Here is a 20,138-nt window from a genome sequence, read left to right as displayed (position 1 = left end):
TGTTTGTTGAGGCATAGTCTTACTCTGTAGCTTAGGCTGGCCTTGAGCTAGCTATGTAACCTACACTGGCCTCGAACTCATGATGATCCTCCTACTTCAGCCTCCCAAGAGCTAAGATTACAGTGTGCACACCAGGCCCGGCTAAGGAAAACTCACTGAAAGCTGTATTTTTTTGTTGCTAACATAATCTTAGGTACTATGGAGGAGCTGTAAGTAATCTCTCCCTTCACTGATCTTAGGGACCAATGGGATAGGAGGCATGGTGTCCTTCAGATGGGGTAGAAAGTCCAGACTAAAACACATCCGTCCTGCTCCTACTGACATCTTCTTTCCAAATATGCCTATTACACACTTATTTTTGGAGATGCCTATAGTCATTTTGGTCATTCTACAGACCTTTCCTACTCAGCAGCTATACTGAAGGGGCCATGAGAGGGACCCATACTTCTCCTTCTCCAGCCCCTGGCTGAACTATTTGGGCATCTTTGGAAACCGCTGCTGATTGCCCTTCCCCACCCACAGCTTATCACATTCTCCAGGTCCTGAGTTTTTCTGATCCGGTTAACCCCCACACAGCTCTCCAAACTCACGGGCGCACCCTGCGTCGTTGAGTTGGTGTGTCACCTCGAGCCATTTCACATCTCCAATCTTAGTTCTCTCACTGTCAATAGGGAAAGTGAAGGCCACCTCCTAGACCTGCTGTGGACCAGAGGAGATCATGGATGAAAGCATCTAACACAGTTTATTCGATAAATGCCTTTCTTTTTATTTTAATATGACTAGAGGGGACGTATGACAGTGATTATTCTTTTGTATTTACCACCTGAACCCCCTCGTATAGTCATTTCTTACTTTCTGACTTGGCTATGAGCTTTTCGAACTCTTTCAGTATGGAAATGTTCACACACTTCGTGATAAGAAGACAGGTTCTCATTATGAGGATTTAACCAACATGTGTTGAAATCATGTCATCAACTTATTTTTGCTGAGTTTTAAAAAGACAATCAATTACGGACGTGGCACGTCTTCCTCAAATGCTTCAGCAAGTGTCTCTAGCGGGTGGAAACAGTCTCCTACACAAACATCTTACCCTCCATCCGCCTTGTGTTTAATGGACTGCTGGGCTCACACCGCTGCGCTGTGTCTGATCTGGTGAGAAATGAGAAGCAGAAGCTCACAGGAGTGAGTCTAAGTTCTTTGAAATCAAATCATAGCAGGCAATTCTGTTTTCACTTCTGAAAGCTTTACTAATAAATAAACCAAGAAGCCTCCTTGAACAGAGTTGGAGGAAGACAAACAACCAAATTTCCAGATTTGCAGGAGGCACAGATCTGGGAAGGTGGGTAACGCACTGATGAAGTCCGGGGGCTCCAAACTTCCACGCCCTAATTTTAAGCCTTCACTGTGTTGCTTTCCAGCTACTAAAGATCGGAGATCGAATGGCCTTCCGTGGCCCACGCATTAAGAGCCTGGGCTCCACGAAGGCACCGTTGAGAAGTGGAGGAACCTTAGGAATCCAGCCCTGGTGCAAAGGTCCCTGGGGCTTTGCCTTGAGGGGGTGGCAGAACCCTGCTCTCTTCCTGTTCCCCCTTCCTGCTCCACCTTGAGCTCCCCACCTTTGCTGCCCAGCCACCCTACTCTTAGAGATGTAAAAGCAATAGATCTTCTCAGGCATGGACTGGGAGCTCCAAACCAAGAGCCAAAATGAGGTTTACTTGCAATTACCTTGGGTGTTTTTATTACAGTGACAAAAAGCTAATACCCCGGCTTTTTGATCTTGTGGGATATTTAACCTCCCTGAATCTCTGTTTGCCTCTCAATAATTGGAAATAACGAGAGTATCTGCCTTTATAGAGCCTCCCATGGTGATATTTCACCTGGGCAAATGCTTCTTTAATCATAATCACTTGGCGTGGAAACTGTGGATAGAAACAAAACCAATCAAGTGATTACCTTATCTCCTGTTGAGTGTGCTGCTCAGACATGGCCACTATTCAGTGGATCGCTACTGCTGGTCATCTGAAGGTAGCATTCTCCATAGTCTAAATGGTACTTTACCCTGGGTCTGTCACCAATCTCTCGGCTCGCGGGAGCCTTGGGAGAAGGTGTCACTTAAAACAAGACCTCTCTCAGCACAGCACACACATCTCCAGAGGTGGTGGTGGTCATACTCTAGAAAAATTATGGACCTGTGGTGACATTTCATCACAGTTCTGTCCCCCTCTCAGACCCTGGAGGGAAGTTCTCTTCATATTTCTTTTAACAAAAGCATAAAAAGAATATAAATGAACAAATATCCGTGTACAGCGTGGTCTTGCTGCCTTCCCACTATGCGGCAGCTCGTCTGTGGGGAGGAAAGCCCAGCCCTTGGCCGGCCTGCTTCAGAACAACAGGCAATGGTGCGCTCCTCAGAACCAGGGAAAATATTTATGGACCAGCGGGGCAGGGTTCCTCCAGGAGATTTCTCTGTACCATGATATCACTCGGTCATGATGGATGTGCGTGAAAGAAGATCTTTCATGTAGAAAAGTTAACACCTTCCCTAATACAGTCAAAGGGTTCCAAAAACATTGTTTATTCTGGGCCTCAGTAAGGAGGTGGTTACAAGACAATCAGTGGAAGCGTAGCCCACAGGAAATTGCCTGTAAGTGGGAAAGCTGTCCCGAGGAGAAGCTCATAAGAAAGACAGCAGTTCTTTCAAAAAATGTGAAAATGTGATCTGGCCAAAGGCTTGGATATCAGAAACCATATATCTATTAGGAGACAGGACACTCTTTCACTTTCCTTCTGAAAGCCCCTTGCAATACATGGAGCAGAGGGGAAACTAATAATGATAATAATAATAATAATAATAATAATATATATATATATATATTTATGTACACACATCTGTATGGATTTCAGCTCAAATCCTGATTTGCTAACTAACAGTTCTTTAATCATATACTAAATAATTGATAACTATACTTTGATAAATATTTAAGTTTAATAAATAATTGAATTTTAATAAATATCTTGTCAAATTATTTAATACATTATTTAAATTTAAAATGAAATCTCCTCCTCAATAATTTGCCTCATTCCTTCAGTTTTTCCAGCCCGGAAAACAGGGATAAGGACTCTGTCCTCCCAGGTGAAATGACATACGGACAATTCACACGCAGCCCGGGGCCCTGCATGGGCTTTCGCGGGCCGTAAACATGCGGTGCCCAGTGGGCCGCGCTCACCTTCCATCTCTCTGTATCTGCTCCCCGGGCTTCTGATAACAGGGCACAGTTTTCTGCAGGAAATCACACTCACTTGTCCTCGACCCGTATGGTTTGGATTTTATGCCTGGAAACTGGTTCTCAACATTGGCATGGGGCGCAGCAGGAATCTGTAAGTTTCAATCTGATGGTATTTGAGGAACTAGGTAGGGGCCGCAGCGTAGACTGGTATGGAAGAGGGTCTATCCCAACGCCACGGGAAGCAAGCTGCTTGACCACGGTCATTGCTGAAGAAGGCAGAACCAAGGGGACAGACAGAGCCCGGACACACCTCTGAAGCACCTGCAGCCGGTGCCACCTGACCCTCCCAGGCCACAAGCTGCTGACTGCTCTTTTCTCTTTGTCGTGTTGGTGTCGGCTTGGATCATGCTGGATCCTTTCACTTGCAAGTACGAGTTTTCTTATGGCTTCAGCTACTGAACAGGGAGCAGGAGAATCAGGGCCTTCGTATGGGGAGGCTGAGCCTCAGAACACGGGCACCAAAGTAAATCCCAGTCACAGGAGCACAAGGGAAGAAATAAATGCCTACCTGCCCGGCCCGATCCCCCAGGCTCCCCTTTCATTTGTCAGGAAAAAATGAATAGAATCTCCTGGGCTGAGTTCTACCAGAATAAAATTATATATCGAGGCATCTGCTAACACACCAGTTTGTCACATAGGGTGCTAAAATGTCCTCACCAGTAAAAGTTTGTATGGATCCTTTTCTTCCATTAAACTCTGTGTCTCTTACAGGTCCAGCTCACAGACTTTTTCCTCTACCAAGCAGGCTTCTAGGCACAGGTGTGTCTGCCTCCCTCTGTCTCTCGAGCAGCAGAATTAATCTCACCTCTGAAAGCCTCCCCTCTTACACTTCCCAATATGCTGCACCACACCGTGTCCCAGAGTTCGAGACAGGTCTGGGTGACATAAGGTCTTTGTGTTCCCACACTCATTCAGTGTCTGAGACACAGTAGGTGCTTACTTAATAAATGCTTTCAAAATAAAAAGAGTGAAGTCCCTGGTGACAAGATGGGTAAACAGGAGCTTAGTGACAACACAGTCAAATGAATTTGTAATTGATTGATATTATTGATTGATATTATTCTCAGTAGTGGCTGATTAATGGGGTGACTTCACTCGGTCTGCTGAGAGATCTCTGCGGATACCCTTTGTCCATTACTGTGGTATCATCTAGTATGGCAGGGCACAAAACACTGCATCTACCACTACCCTGTACCCTGTGTTTGGCTTCCTTTTCTGATTTGCCTTTGTCTCTGCCTAAATTACTTTCTTGTTTCTGGAACCCTGACACTAACAAGTTGAAGGAGGAGAAGTTTATTTTGGGTCACAGTTTGTAGAGGTTCCAGGCCGTAGCTGGCTGGCTCCCAGGCAAGGTGGCACGGCAGAGGTGAAGCAATTTGCATTGCAGACAGAACACAGAGAGGGATCAAGGGAGGAGGAGGGAGGTAGATTCTTCTAGGCCATGCCCAGTCACCTCCTCCTCTGCCCAGGCTTTACCCCCCAGTGCCACGTTCCGCTGTGAACTCGTCAGTGGATTAATCCCCCATGATCCAAACTGCTCCCCAAGGCCCCTCCTATGAGTACAGGAAGAGGCTTCAGAGGACATTTAGTTATGAACGATAGCAGTCTCCCAATCCTTATTCCTTTGCTACACTGGCCACACCAGGTCCTAAGCCCGTTTTGAGCACTCTGCCTTCCTCATGGCCATCTTGGTTCTTAGCAGTTTCCGTGTCCATCCTTTCTTTTTCCTCTTACTCTTCCTGCCATCACGTTAGCTCCCCCATCCTCAGTCCTAATCTGCGTTCTTCCCAGCTGATCCTACATGACTTCCATGCTGTTGAATTTGCTGATGAACCCAGAGTACCTAGTATATTTTCTGTTCCATAAACAGTTGTTTTAATGTTGATTTCCTTGGATCTCACTTCATGTTTCCAAACCATCTTGCAAATTAGTCTTTATAAAACCACATTTTAAGCATCCTGCTGCCCCTTTCAAAATGTTTCACAGTTCTTCTGTGTTTATCTAATCCAAACTAATTAGTCTGGTGTGTGTACTTTTAGGTTGGCATCAAGGGAACTTGTCCACGGTGTTTTTGTGTGATGCCTGCATGAGTTTGTCTTCCTGTCCAACCTGTTTATTCATCTTTCATCACCATATCTCCTAGTTCCTGCCTGCACAGAAGGGCACGTCCCTTTCTCTTCATTGGACATCTGTCCATTCAGACAAACAATCAGCCTTAGATGACCAGAGGAGAAGTTCAGAGTCTTCCTATAGTAAAAGATACCATGTAAAATACACAGAGCTTGTAAACAAATAAATGATAGACAAAAAATAAACCTTACAATAAAAAAGGACGATAGTCTTAAAATGCAAAGGACTTTTGCAAATTGCTTTGCAAAAAAGGCAATGAGTAAAACATAAATATGGTTCAAATGTTTAATAAAAAATAGGTGAAGATGCCAAGATTGAACATTAGTCAGAGACACATAAATGAACATGTTTGTACCATATCTCACCATCAGATCTGAAGACACAGACTTCAGTGTTCTCACACATCATCCCTGACTGTGTGAATTGCAACATTCCTGGAAATATCTTACCCCGATAATGATGAAAATAGAATGTAAACAAACCTGAATTTACTTTAAGGAACTTATTTTATAGAAATAACAGTAAAAATCAGTGTATGTGCAAGAATGTAGTGGAAAAAATGAAACCTAATGATCTGAAAAGTTGCCATCACAAAATTAAAATCAAAGGTAATTGTTACATTGCAACGGGTAAAACTGTAATAAAAATACAACACATATTTATGCAGATAGTAAAAATATGAGTTAGAGAAGGCTGTCTAGATAAGAAATGAGCTCCACAGCTGGGCACAGTGGTGCATGCTGTAATCCCAGCTCTTGGGAGGCTGAGGCAGGAGGATTGTTGCAAGTTCAAGACCAGTCTAGGGACAAAGTGTGCTCAAGGGCAGCCTGCATAGTGAGACCCTGTCTCAAAAAACAAAACAAAACAAAAAGAACCCATGACAAAAACAAAAAGAACTCCACAGTTACACTATAAAATTTGTCTTGTGAAATAATATGCCTAGTACAATACCGTTTAGAACAAAAAAAAATAGAATAAACATAGAAAAAGTATTCACACCAAGTTATTTCTGGTGGTTACATGGGAAAAGGGGGTCCATAAATTGAAGAAGGACAGTGAAAGAGAGAGACTAATAGCTGTTCTTTTGCAGAATTTTCTACAAGTCCCATGTTACAGGAAGGATGAAATATTCTTGCAATCTGAAAGATACATCATCAGCAATGTAAAGTGGGTGATGGTCCTTATCTCCCTGAGTCCTGCTTCAAGTTAATTTCTAATTTCTCTGACTCTGTTGATAGAATTATTTCCGTAGTAATTCTCTGTTTGGCTCCTTGTTACTATTTTCTAATTGCTGCTTGAAGTACCGTGTAAACAACGCATTCCTATTGAACTATTTGTATTAATGTCAACTACCTCAAGTGTAAGTGTTTTTGCGGTAAGTATAGAACATGTTCTTGAGTGTGGTTCAAAGCGTCACAATTTACTCACTTGCTAATTCACTGAACTCGTATTTCCACCTTTTTATTGGTTACACAGATGATGTCATTTATGGAAAGTTTGTACATATACGTAATGTATTTTGGTCATTTTCACCCTGATCAAATATTTATTGGATTTCTACTGGTCGTCAAGCTTAACTCTGGGTCCCAGAGGCTCAGCACCATCTTGGGTAAGGTGTGATTTTGCATGAAAAGTTTGTGCCAAGGGAAACTCAGTAAGTCTTTAAGTTCCTACAGGGAAATCGCGGTGTGATTCATGGCCAGCTAACAAGGTGACCCTGTGGAAAGATCAAAGGCACACAAGCCAGGACGCTTTAATTTTACTCTTCTCCTCTGTCCCCTAATGGGATCTTCCATTCCCCATCTATATTTCCATATTCTTAAGAGCGAGAAAAGAAAGGTCGTAGGATGATAAGCAGTGGTTTCCATTGCTAAAGACTTCGCAGCCCATCAGAGACACCTCGGCCCCCGGGAATGCTACCCTTAGTCATGTACATGATCATCTGTTCAGAGTTAAAATATCAGAGACTCAGCAAGAGCAGCAGACAATGTTATGTTAGCACAGCCAGGCCACATTAAAATATACTGACGTGGAGAGACAAGAAAACCCATTCTACACAAGTTAGCCAGATTTTGAGCTCCTATTACTTTGAAAAATAAAATGTCACCTCAGGCATGGTCCAGTCTAGGAGAGCAGGTCACAGTGCTGGCTGTGCACCCCCATGAGAGCTTCATTTCTTTGCATTTGCTCTATGTCTGTGGTCTCGCATTGGCTCTGTCCACAGCCACTGGGGTACTGGCCAGCTGCACTCCTCCAGAGATTAGCTTTGCATAAGGGGACCCCGACACACTGTTCCAGAATCTTCCCCGTGCACCTCAAGGCCTCCCGGGTTCTGTGAGGATTCTCTCTTGCTGGGAGCATACTGCCACACTGCCCGCCTCCCTCCACCTCCCCAGCTGCCCGCTGGACATATGGGCCTTCCCTTTCTGGTTCTCCTGTCATTTGGTCACCCAGCATGTCATCTGATGAGGGAACAATGACTTTGTTGCAGCTTTTGGCTTGGAATGGCATTTTTATTCTGAATACTGGATCATCTCAGGTCAGGCAGAACAACACTATCAAAACCACTTCTGACTGTGCTCAACTGTAGAATACCTCACCACATGATAGGTACTGGCAAATCTCTGATGCTCAGAATTGAGAAATTTTTAAATGCAGAGAAGAATAAGAATCATCTCTGTAAAAAAAAATGGGCATTTTCTGTGCATGTAAACTTTCTTATTAAAATATGACTAATTTTCCCCAGATGATATCTCATTTAACAGCTCTCAGCAACCCCCCTCTTCTACTGAGCTTGTTGGGTTTTTTCCATGGTAGCTAGAGAGTTGGATCAGGCAAAATATTTGCATCTAAAATACTTGCTCAAAGCTCTGCAGACAAATTAGATGCAAGAGCAGCGTGCCTTAGTCTCCTTCTCTTTAAAAGAGGAGCAATGATCTCTGTATATGTCAGGAGAGCTAAAAAATAATTTGTAAATTCTGAAGACTTACATGCCTGCAGTCTGTTTAACAGACGGGAGTACTGTCAAGTGGTCACAAGAGACCTGCAGTGATACCTCCAGAGTTTGCAAATCAAGCCCAATCACAATATGTAATATGAAAAGCATTAAATTATTTAGATGCTACTCCAGTTGATTTCTGCATGTCAGATTTGTACTGAGTATATTTACAATGCTTTCCTAAAAGAGCAGAAGATGCTCTCAATTAGAATTCTGAGAATTTTGTAAAATGGTCACAATATCACAGACCCCATAGATGATGAGACAAAACCCAGGCAGACTGGATATGAATTTGGATGCCCTGAGAGAAAACCCAACTGTAACAGCTACTAAGCTTCTACAAACAGAAGTTCATACATAAGAAGAGTACGTGACAGGTGGGTTGTGTCTGATTTCTATGTGTCACCAGTAGCCCAGGGTCAACACACGTCCTGGGCAGGGCAAAATACTAGCTAAAGGGAAATGTTTCTTTAGGAAATAATATAAAAGAACAAAAACACAGGGAATGGTCTCGCTCTGCTTTGGGCTTTGGTGACCTATGGTGCAGTCACATTTACAGAGCTCTTGACGCTGTGTATTAAAGGCTTTAGCTGGCTTAGCCCATGCCTCACCACAACACACACAGCTGTCCTGTCCATGTCACTGATAAGAAAACTGAGACTTTGGTTTAATGTATCTAAAAGCTCACTTAACCCCTAATCTGGTCCCAGTGCCCGTACTGCTATTTTTCCCAGAACTTAGCCTCTCTTGGAGAACCACAAAAGGAAGCAATAGTGGTGAATAGAAAGCGTGGTCTCCAGTTTATTAATTTGTGAAGACTTTGAAGTGGAACCAGGAAACTGCATGACGGAGCGGAAGGTGGCGCCCCTTTCATGGTGGGTTTCTGTTGGGAAGTGGCCTTAAGGACGTGTCTTTAGGGAAGTGGAGAGGGAAGAGGAGGTAACAGTGGTGGAAGCTAAATAAAGAAATAATAATAACTCAGCTATAAAACTAAACATGCTTTAACTTTCAAAATAAGCATTTGATGTCAGGTGTGGTGGTGCACACCTATAATTCTAGCATTCAGGAGTCTGAACCAGGAGGATCATCATGAGTTCAAGGCCAGCCTTGGCTACATAGTAAGACCCTGTCTCAGAAAACAAATAAGCAAAAAACCAAAACACCGAAATAAGCATTTGCACCTGGCAATATTTTTGCCTCCGTTTGTTATGTTTCAATTTGAAACGTGTCCCCAAAACCTCAAGTCTCGCATGTCAGAGATGGGCCTTTGGAAGGTGACTGGAATCTGAGGAGCTGTGCCCATCAGGGGATAATCCATCCATGACTTTGAAGACAAAGGGCTGGTAGAGCTGGGGTGTGGTCAGAGAGGTGGGTCACTGGGCCACACCCTGCAGGGCATCTTTTCCTCTGGCTCCTACCTCTGTGTTTCTGGCCGCCTGAGGGGAATAGCTTTCCACCAACCCTCCTGCCGAGAGGTTTCTGCCTCAGGGTCAGTCATGCATGGACTGAACCTTTACAACTCAGGGCCAAAATAAACCTCTCCTGCTTTAAGCTGGGTGTCAGGTATTTTGTCCCAGTAACGGCAAAGTGACTAATGTGCCATTTTAAATGTGAGGCCCTCAAGGCTGACGCTGATATAACTAAGTCCATGGAAGTGCTCAGATTCAAAACCACGTGTTTATCTCCAATGCCCGTGATGTTTGCCAACACACCAGTGTCTATTATTAGGGTTCTTATTCGCAATTGCTATCTAGCCAAGTAGCTACGTAAGAGAGTTGAGGACATAGTAGCACAGGTAAAAATATGCCCTTAGTAAAAATATGCCCTTATTTGATACACTGGAGTTTTATTCTTCCCTTCCTGACCTGACTGAAATATTTCGTTGTCATCTGCCCAAATGCATGAGAGGAAAAACAAATAAACAACCACCCCAAATATCTACACGCTAGAGTATCAAAGTTAAAGAAGCTAAGAGAGCTAAAATATTAGTCTGTCCTTATGTATAAAATGAATATTGAAATGCATAATGAAACAATCTAATGAATTAATGCAATTAAGCAAAGGTTTTGGGGAAATGCCTGCCTGCTGAAGCTGTCTGATAAAATCACCAGAAAGGAGCAGGCGGCTCCCCTTAAAACCTGCAGATGGGGTCAAAGCCTTCCCGTGCCAGGTTCACACACTGACGTCACAGAATTCTTGTTCTGTGTTCATTCATAAGACTGAAGGATGACGCATGCCTACTGACAATGACAAAAGGTGAGAACAATTATGTGCCCTGGCGAGATGGAATAATTCCAGGGATCTGGAGTCCAAGTTTTCACTGTAACTCTGCCACCCATTGGTAGCTGTGTGACCTAGAACAAGTTCTTTTACCTCCCCAACCACTTTTCACAAACTTAAACATAACTGAGATTGTACCAAGTTACCTCTGTGAGCTACCTTGCAGACTGAACATGAGACGATCCAGAGTATATCGGGCCTTCTAATCGGGGAAGTCACAAGGCCTTCGTGTTGCGGGCTGGGAAGATTTTGGGGGAAATAACCCATGTTGTGTCAATTGCTGGGATAAACAGTTTTGGCAGGAAAAGACTACATGCCGACCGGAAGTCTCTAGTCTCATGGCTAACTAATTTGGTGAGAAATTATCTACAAAAAACTGGGGAGCTCCCAGGAGTGTTTTGTATGGCACAGCCTCTCTTGGTAAAGAAGAAAGACCTGTGCACACCTTGTGTTCTCTGGAACTCTTGCGTGTGCTCTGGCCACTCCCAGCGTGGATTCCCAAGGTCCTCAGTAGAACCCTTAAGTCATAGCTGTAGGCCAGGCCACCCTGCTTAAGCACCCCTCTGGCTGCTTAGAGGGCTTTCAGCCTGATAGGTGCAGGTAGTTTAAATATAACTGAGCCCAGGTCTACCCCACCCCTGCAGCTCTGGGATGAAAGGGCGAGAGCCTCAGTCACCGTGTTCTGGGGTGCACTGAGAAGCTCCCCCTACGTACGGGATGCACCGCAGCACTTTTTAAGAGCTGCAGAGCTCTGAGGATAGTTTGAGGTTACGTTATCAGCTCAACTGCTGCTAAAGAAGATATTAGAATGTTTGGATTCATGTATTTAATTAAAAATAATTACTGAGCACCCACTAAGCATAAGAAATCAGAGTCAGGAAGCTTTTGAGGCAGGGCACAGCATGCTTAGGAAAAAGAGCAGGGTTGTCCCTGCTTTCACTCAGACCCACAAGAAAATTTCACTTAGGAATGTGTCTGTGGGCAGAGGGAGCTGTCTGGGGACTTAGAGCTGTGCTGTGCAAACGTCCTGGGGCTAAGACTTCCAGGAGGAGAAGGAAGGATTTTCGGGAAGATCCAGGGTAGATAAGAGGAGGCAGGGCAGAGAGCAGGAAAGAGAGGCAAGGTCACTTGCCCAGAGATAACTCCAAGGACAAAAACAGTTTGCAGCAGCGATGCAGGAGAAGTTGGGAGAAGCCAGGTGGAAAAGTCCTTATGGGCAATGCACACACACACACACACACACACACACACACACACACACAAACTTACCAAAAGGAAAAAGCTCCTACACTGAAAGGCTGGGAACAGGGGAACAGTATTACTTTCCAATCGAACTAATGAAGCACTGATTAACAATCAAAGAGGAAATCCGCCGTCCCTTTCAGCTTGGTTAGTGTCCAAGGCAGAGTGGAGGGTTGCGTGAATTCCATGTTCTTAGGCATTTTCCTGCCTAGGTCTTGTCACCAAAACGTGGACCATGTTTCTCACCCCATTGAAGACTCATATAAGCTAGCGGTTGCCGTGGAATGATGCTCGAGCCCAGGTCCAGGCCAGGGGCCCAGTTCAAGCGGCCTGACTCCAAATCCTGAGAGAGCTCAGTCCTCCATGGCCTCTCAGAGCTTGCTTTCGGATGCTTAAGAAATTCCTGCCATGCAAGGCAAGTGAATATTAAACAAGACGATGCATTTTGAATTTTATGAGATTTAAAAAAGTATCTTCTTCATATTTCTTACAATCTTTAACACCCATAAATTTCTGGTTAGTTTCTTGGCATTGTTCTTTTTGAGTTCAACCACTAGAGGTCAGAATTTCACACAAATTGCTAAAAGAAACCACCAAACTGGAAAATAAATAAATAAATGAATAAAAAGAAGAACTTTTTTTTTTTTACCCCAGCTGAGCAGTCTAAATAAATTGAGGCATAGAAAGAAAAATAGTGCTTCTTTAAATAAACTAATTTGATAATTGGGACGATGTCCCCCAACTTGTTGCTCAATAGGGAAAAGAAGGAAAGGCAAACAGAATTTGTTAAATATCTATTGAGGACAACTTTCCAACCTAAATGTATATTGATCGTTTTACATTATTTCAAGCGCAGGTCTCTGCTGGAGGCCCGTTCTGAAGGTAAAGAAGCTGAATGATAGCAATAACAGCCTGCTGACGATCAAACAGCGGAATCGAACGCCTTCCTTCCCCTAAGTCAAGCTCAAAGCACAGCACGATCAAACCCATGCTGCATTTTGGACGAGAGAGTCTATAACGGAATAATATTATTATTTTCACCTGCAACTCTAAATCAGTTATTTAGTTTCCACTCTCCTCAATGAATTTGGAGTGCATTCTTTTTACTATTTCTCAGACCGCCTAGAAGTTTCTGAGCTCAGGGCCGCAGGACTAAGGAACACAGTAACAAGATGATTATGGGGGCCCGGGGCGGGGAACGAAGACTTTGACTGAAGGGAAAAATACATTGAACAAAAGCTATAGCTCAGTACTTTAAAATGTTTTCTTAGTCATCAACATTTTTTTTTTTCATTTTGTAGAGCTAAATATACACACCTACCCCGTTTAGGGCAAGAAAGGGGCTGTCCCAGGACCCAGGAAGGAATGGGGTCCAGCACATAGTAGCTTAGATTGCAGAGAAGGTTGCATGCCTGGGCTTTTGCTGGGTTTGTCACACCTCATGCAGTGCCCAGAGCGGAGGAAAGGCAGCAGCAACACGCCCAGCGGTGCCCTCTGCACACACGAGGGCACCCACAGAGGCAGAAGCGAGCCCAAGGGGTGGTGACCCCGGGAGCTTCCCATCTGATCCCAAGCTGGACACCCATCCTAAGATTGGTTCTTCACCTTGGTTTTAAACGTCCGTCATCTGGCTGATGGGCGGGACTTCCGGAATCGTGGACCTCTGCATTAAGAAGGGAATTTAGGGCACATTTTATGCGAAGCGCTCAAGTTTCAATGATGAAGAGGAAGTCACTCCTAAGCCCTTAACAGACTTAATTCTGGAGCCCAGGGTTCTAGAGCAACTCTTTCTCTTCCTGGATGCCCCGAGATTTTCCTTCTGCCAAACAGCAGCCTGTAATCATGGGAAGGAAGGGTTCTGGGGTGGAGGAGGAAATGAGGCTGGGAAGACCCGTGGTGGAGCCTGGTGACGCAGGCTCCAGGAGGCTGAGGCAGGAGGGCTGCAGTCCAAGCCCACCGGGGCCAGCTTAGTGATTTCAATGCCTAGTGTCATAGAACTAAACCGAAGAAGGCTCCCGGTGGACATACGCTGATACACAGTGAATACTGAACATAGATTGAAAGCCTAAAATAAAATAAGGTGGTGTCATCGCTTTTAAGGAATATTCTTTGTCTTTTTCTGGGAAGTGTTTAGGATTTTGACTTACACTTAAGTGGGATCCTTTGCCTAAGCACATGTAAACATTTTCTCTTCTTGTTCTGTACTCTGCCTCTTCCCTGGAATCGGCCTGGAAGAATCATGTCTAAGACCCAACTAAATAACAACCTTCTCAGAAAATGTGCCCTGATCTGTATTCTTCTTGATGAATTCCTTACCTCTCAGTTCCTCATAGCACGAATATTATCTAGTTACCTGGTGCCCAAAACATTGCCTGACACATGACAGGTGCCCAGCTCATGGGCTGCAGTGTTGGATTGGAAGGCAGTATATTGTAGACATTATTTTAACAACACTGTAGTAGTTCAAACACTTTCAGTTTGAAAGTCGCGGTTTCTTACAATGATCCCATTTGCACAACCAAGGCAAACCTTCATTTTTGGCACTGTTCGCAACACCACAGGCCTAACACAGCTTCCTACACTCCGTGGGAGTTCCAGTTTTAAATAATTTTTCTAACAAAAACTTTCTTTTCGGAACATTTGCCCTCACATTATTCATCGGTTCACCCCAGAAATGATTTGGAAACCCCAAGGTCTCATTCTTCCTCTCTGCATTTATTTTATAATATCAAAGGTTAAAACTTGGATTGCAGTCTTAGGAGGGAATTAATTCACTGATTAAGGAACATGCACTTTAAGCAATAAACATTTAAATAACTGACAAGTACTGGGCCATGTATTTTTTATTTTATTTGGGAGGACTTTTTTTTCCTACTTAAGATTTTAAGCAGCTGCAATTCTTCAGCCCTACAGCCTGGAGAAACGGCGTGAATTATTAATAAGCGATCTCCAGTCTGTGGTGCGGTGACCACTTTCAGAGCAAAGGGGTAAGAGCTGAAATCAAAAAACAGTTGTTGTTGTTTTTTTTATCAACCAGTTGCTTGGAGCATATTTGGACCTTGGACCTTGACTGCACTTGGAAAACCTTGCAATATTCTTTAGCTAAAGGCACTTGGCCTCAAAGACTCTACTTTCAAATCCAGAAATGTTCATTTATATCCCACCTCCAACCCTTAACAACAGAAATTCCCAGCTTCTAGTGGCACCTGGGAGCCCATTAATTATGAAGAGTTTACTTCAGATTTAAATTTTTACTTTTCTGGCCCTTGGCTTTACCAGAATCTGTGTGAGAAAGGACAGAAGAAAAATAACTCAGGAGCAGGAGCAGATGGTCTGAAGGACAGGCTTCCTGCGGACTGACACCTTGGGTGCGCATCTTTGAGCTCTCATGGGAGGTGGAATGTCCCCCCACCCTGGGACTTTACTCAGATCCTGGCTCCCATGGTTGTACCTCCTTTCATCCTGGTCTTCCCTCATTTCCAGAGCAGGACTGAAGCAGGAAATAGACAATTGATTTTCCCAAATCAAAGAAAAGTAGGAGGAAGCCAAGGAGAGGAGAGGACAGAAACACAGAGAGGTCCGGCTGGGCCTGGGTGATGCACACAGAAATGTGGTTTTCTTTCCTCACCTTTGGGTCCAGGTGAAATGGCGTGCGTGGCACAGACTTCCACGGTCGGGCGACTGTCAATATCCAGCCCCAGACTCTGAATCTGCAGGAGGAATAGCAGCAGGAGGATGAACTGGTTGCTTCGCAGCAGGACTCTACTGCTGTTCATTTTTGCAGCTCCTCCAAATAGGGTCTCCCAGATACGCCAGATCCAGAGATATATTTTACACCATGTGTACTGCTCAGGGAAGAAAGGGAAAGACCTGAGCCTGTGTTCCAGAAAGCTGTCCAGGGAGCATTCTCCAGTTGTTTATTTTCTCAGTATCTCGAGTGGAGTATACATTGTCCAGACTGTTTATTTTCAAGTGACAACAGTTTATTGAAAACTATTTCTGAACTAAACACTGGAGTGTGGGGGTCAGGAGAGGCATCCCTTGGAGCAGAATGGAGAGAGAGATGCTTTTGCTCAGTACTTGAGCATCTGTGATGTTTCCACTGCTGGGTTCCAGGAATGTGAGAGAGATAACCACGCACGTCACCCAAGCACTCTGCGTGGCTTTGGGCTTTTTGTAAAGTGACACCCATTGCACGATGTGGTCACAGGCAACCCCCCCTCCCCCGTGCCTGGTCCTTCGCTTGCTCCCACGATTATCTTGGATTAAACCCACAAAGAAGGAATAAGAAGCAGGTTGTTTTGTTGGCAAAGCTATTCGGAATGTGTTAAAATATTAAAAATCTTTATCACCTTTGACCTAGAAATTGCCTTTCTGGCACAGTATCTCAAGGAAATATTCTGACAAAACTTTAGAAAGTACAATAGAAAGTGGAATTTAACAACACACTTGTTTTTGGCAAATTATTATAAATAGAAATCTATGAAGGAGCATGACATGCTTATTTTATAAAATAGTGTTTTTAGCAAGTTTTTGATAAAAATGCTGAAAAATGTTGTAGTGGTGCATTTATTAAAAAGCAGAGATAGGTGTAGAGTACATGGATGTGACACAGACATAGATGTTGACATTGAGATCTATGTGTTTATCTATATATCTATCATGTAGGGATAGATTACACAGACCTGATATTGACTGAGATATTGACAAGGAAATCTACCTACCTATCATCTAAGTACAGATTATATAGGTCTGACATTGACATAGATACTGACAATGAGACATCTATCTATCTATCTGTCTAGACATCCATCTACCTATCACCTAGATATAGATTATATAGATCTGACATAGATATTGAAATAGAGATCTGTTTATTTATCATCTAGGTATCAATTATACAGATCTGACATAGATATTGACATTGAGATCTATCTATCTATCTATCTATCTATCTATCTGCCTATTTAACCTATCTCTTCCTTTACTAGACAACCTGTTTGAATGACATAAGCTTTCTGAAATACTGGAATTTGAGTCTTCTTAACATCATTTTTTAGAATTAAAAATGATGTCCTTTCCTTAAATTTGCATAGTGCTTGGGTGACATTAGAATTAAAATTACTTATATTAGAAAACTTCTTACCTTTTTTTATTCTTGAAAACACATGCTGACTAAGAGTTGGATGGAAGGAATTTTTGATGTCCTTTCCTTGAATTTGGAAAAGAAGGACCTTATAGTCCCTGATTAAGGGTTAGCACCTAAGAGATGCCATTCATGGCAAGCAATATTCAAGCCAGTAGTTTTTGGTGTGTTACTTTTCCTGGCTCCTGTCAGAAAGGATCACATTGTGAGTAGCTTAATCAACAGAGATTTGTCCTAAGGTATTGGGGTTCAGGATTTCAACATACAAATTTTGGGACAGGAGAGGCACCAGTCAGTGAACAAGACAGACTTACAGTATGACTGAACTGGTGTCTTCACCAGCAGTACAAGGAGAGGGAAGAAAGAGCTGGCACTGAGTGAAGAGCCATTGTGCACAGGCGGAGTGCTGGTCTCAACTTAGGTTTTCCTTGTGTAAGCCTCAAAACAGCCCTGTGGAGCAAAGAGTAGCTCTCTGTTTTGCAGCCAGTGGGGCTGAGACTTAGACAAAGGGAAGCAGTCTGTGTAGTTATCCACTGAAGAAAGAGCAGCAATAGAGAACATGGTGGATGGATAGCAGCAACTACAGAGGCTTTCTGAAAGACCCAGCTTAGAATTCAGGAATGGTGCAGAGTAAGGAATCATAAGGAAGAGGAGATATGCCCTGCTGACCCAAGAATGAACTGGGCTGAGAGAAACCAACTGGGAATGCAATCCTGGTGCTATAACAGGAACAGAAAAGCCTCAGTGTGGAAGCTGGAGCCCGCACCATTGGAAGCCACGATTTGGGTTTCCCGCCGCTGCTGCTGCGTCTACATCGGCTCGGCAGGGAGAGAGACGCACGGAAGCTCTGAGAACGAGAATCGGTGAATGGAGTTGAAAGCAGGATGGGCAGGGAGCTGTGCATTGACCTGCAGTGAGTGAGAGAAACTGGGACTCTTCCACGGTCTAGGAGGCTCCAACAGAGGACATTCTGGGACTGGGCAGACTTGCGGGAACAGGGCACTGCAGTGACTTCAGTCACGTATCCCCCTCTCAAGCAGGATTGGTTTGAATGACCTAAGCTTTCTAAAATACTGGAATTTGAGGCTTCTTAACATCATTTTTTAGAATTAAAAATTCTAAAACAAGCCTCGCCTTGTGACGCTGCTGGCTGAGACCCAGTAGGCTAGCACAACCCAGGTCCCAGCGCCTGAAGGAAGATTGACCTGGATAGGTGGGCCCCGCATAGGCTGCCTGGTCTGCAACTTCCTGGTGCGCTGTGGTGGGCGGGAACACCCAGCTGGTGCAATTCAATCAGACTGTGGCCAACAGGGAAGGAAGCTGGGCCTCCTATATACGCTTGCATATATAAGGAACAAAGAATATAGGAAGAGGTATCAACAAGAAAGGGTCCTCGGCCCCTGTCGATGTCCGCTCCCGGCCGGCAGGAAGAACACACGACAAAGTCTGGCAGTGGACAACCTTTTCTTTTATTTTCCTTCTCCGTACAGCCTGCCCTGGGATCGCTCCCAGCCGAAGCCTCCTTTGGTCCGCTCCCCGCGGCTCCTTCCGGGCTTCGCTCCGAAGCCTCTACCGGTCCGCTCTCCGCGGCTCCTTCTGGGCTTCTACTTCCGGGCTTCTCCTTCCCCCCCAGGGGTGGTACCAGTATATATACGGATACAGTGTCCAATCATGTTAAAGTAAGCAAGGCAAGCTGATTGGCTAACATCATCAGTTGCCAGGCAGACTATATTGTTGAGCGGGTTGCTTACGCGGTAAGCAGGAAACTAACGTGCTCGATGGGAGGGGTAATCTACCTCAGGCTTTGCTCTTTACTACAGGCCTCACGTCCGCCAAGTGAGGCGACCGGGCTCGGGGCTGCGGCTCCCAACATCTCCCCCTTTTTTATTTTTTATGAATGTGCGCATCGTAGCCCTTTCTGGACTGGGTGCAGAGGCTTATGCCCTATGCGTAGGCCCACCGTAGGTCCTTGGCTTAGACCCTGGTCGGCCGTCCCATGGTCTGCCAAGGCCCTGAGGCCCTCGTCCTTTTTCTAGGGCCAGGCACAAACTGGACGGAACCTGGATGCACACAAGCTTGCACTCATTTCCTCTCCGTAAAGAAATCCCCTCGGAGAGAAATTTAGACCTGGGCAGCATCTAACAGTCCAGCGGCTTACGTGCAGGATGGGGTAGGGCCTGGCTTAGGTTGAGTCGCACCGGGGGAGTACGCTCTTACCCGTCATTGACTCTCCTACCCAGCTATGTCATAATTTTTTAGAGGAGGAGTGTGGGAAGCTCACCGCCCCTAGACTCGGTCGTAGGCTAGGCGAGCGAGCCATGCATATGCCTGAGGATCTTTTTGTCCATTTTGGGCTACCGCTATTTCTATTCATCTTGTTGGTTGGTCTGTGATGGATCTCCGGTAGGGCAGGTCTGATCTTCAGTCGAGGGCTTTGTTGCCCGTGTCAGTCTCTCCGGTACCCACAGTGGTTCTCGTCCCGGTTCCTGTGGGAAAACACAAACCGCGCCTCGGTTCCAGCTGACCACTGGATCCGGGCCCATCCATTGTCCTGTCAGGACATCTTTCCACTTCACCCACCCTTTATGGTTGGGGGAAGGGTTGCAGTGCTCCACGGCTGGGGAGCAATTATCATTATTTAAATTTAAAAAATTGTGTGTGAATAGTGCCATGGATAATCGTGCCTTTGGGGCCAGGCCTTGGCCTACTCCCCCTTTTTGTTTTTGTAAAATTTCTTTGAGGCTTCTATGAGCCCTCTCAATGATTCCTTGACCTTGGGGATTGTATGGGATACCATGTTTTAATTGAACCTCCATCATTTTGCAGAACTCATTGAAGGCTTTGCCTATATATTTTTGGTTTGCCCCATGCGGCCCAAGCCGCCAGGCAATGATTGATCACATTAGACACTTTTTCACCTGTTTCTGCTGTTGCAAATATGACGTGAGAACAGGTGTCTGTGGAAACATGAACATATTTAAGAGTCCCAAACTCCTGTATATGTGTGATGTCCATCTGCCAAACATCACCAGGGATCAAACCTCGAGGGTTTACT

The 20,138-nt window shown here is 44.6% G+C and overlaps 1 protein-coding gene across 1 annotated transcript in view; it reads right to left on the bottom strand.

The window, feature by feature from the left end:
• Nucleotides 1-15,861, bottom strand: part of Colec10 (collectin subfamily member 10) — a 40,157-nt gene extending 24,296 nt beyond the window's left edge. Inside the window, exon 1 of the mRNA XM_003479825.4 lies at nucleotides 15,566-15,861. Within this exon, the coding sequence (XP_003479873.1) occupies nucleotides 15,566-15,713 (148 nt within the window). The 5' untranslated portion in view covers nucleotides 15,714-15,861. The remainder of the gene's footprint in view (nucleotides 1-15,565) is intronic.
• Nucleotides 15,862-20,138: the final 4,277 nt, after the last annotated feature.

The sequence above is a fragment of the Cavia porcellus genome, unplaced genomic scaffold, assembly GCF_034190915.1.
Source record: "Cavia porcellus strain 051 isolate PalLab524CR breed Dunkin Hartley unplaced genomic scaffold, mCavPor4.1 scaffold_10, whole genome shotgun sequence".
In the NCBI taxonomy this organism is placed as follows: domain Eukaryota; kingdom Metazoa; phylum Chordata; class Mammalia; order Rodentia; family Caviidae; genus Cavia; species Cavia porcellus.
This window is presented reverse-complemented; position numbering and strand designations above follow the sequence as displayed.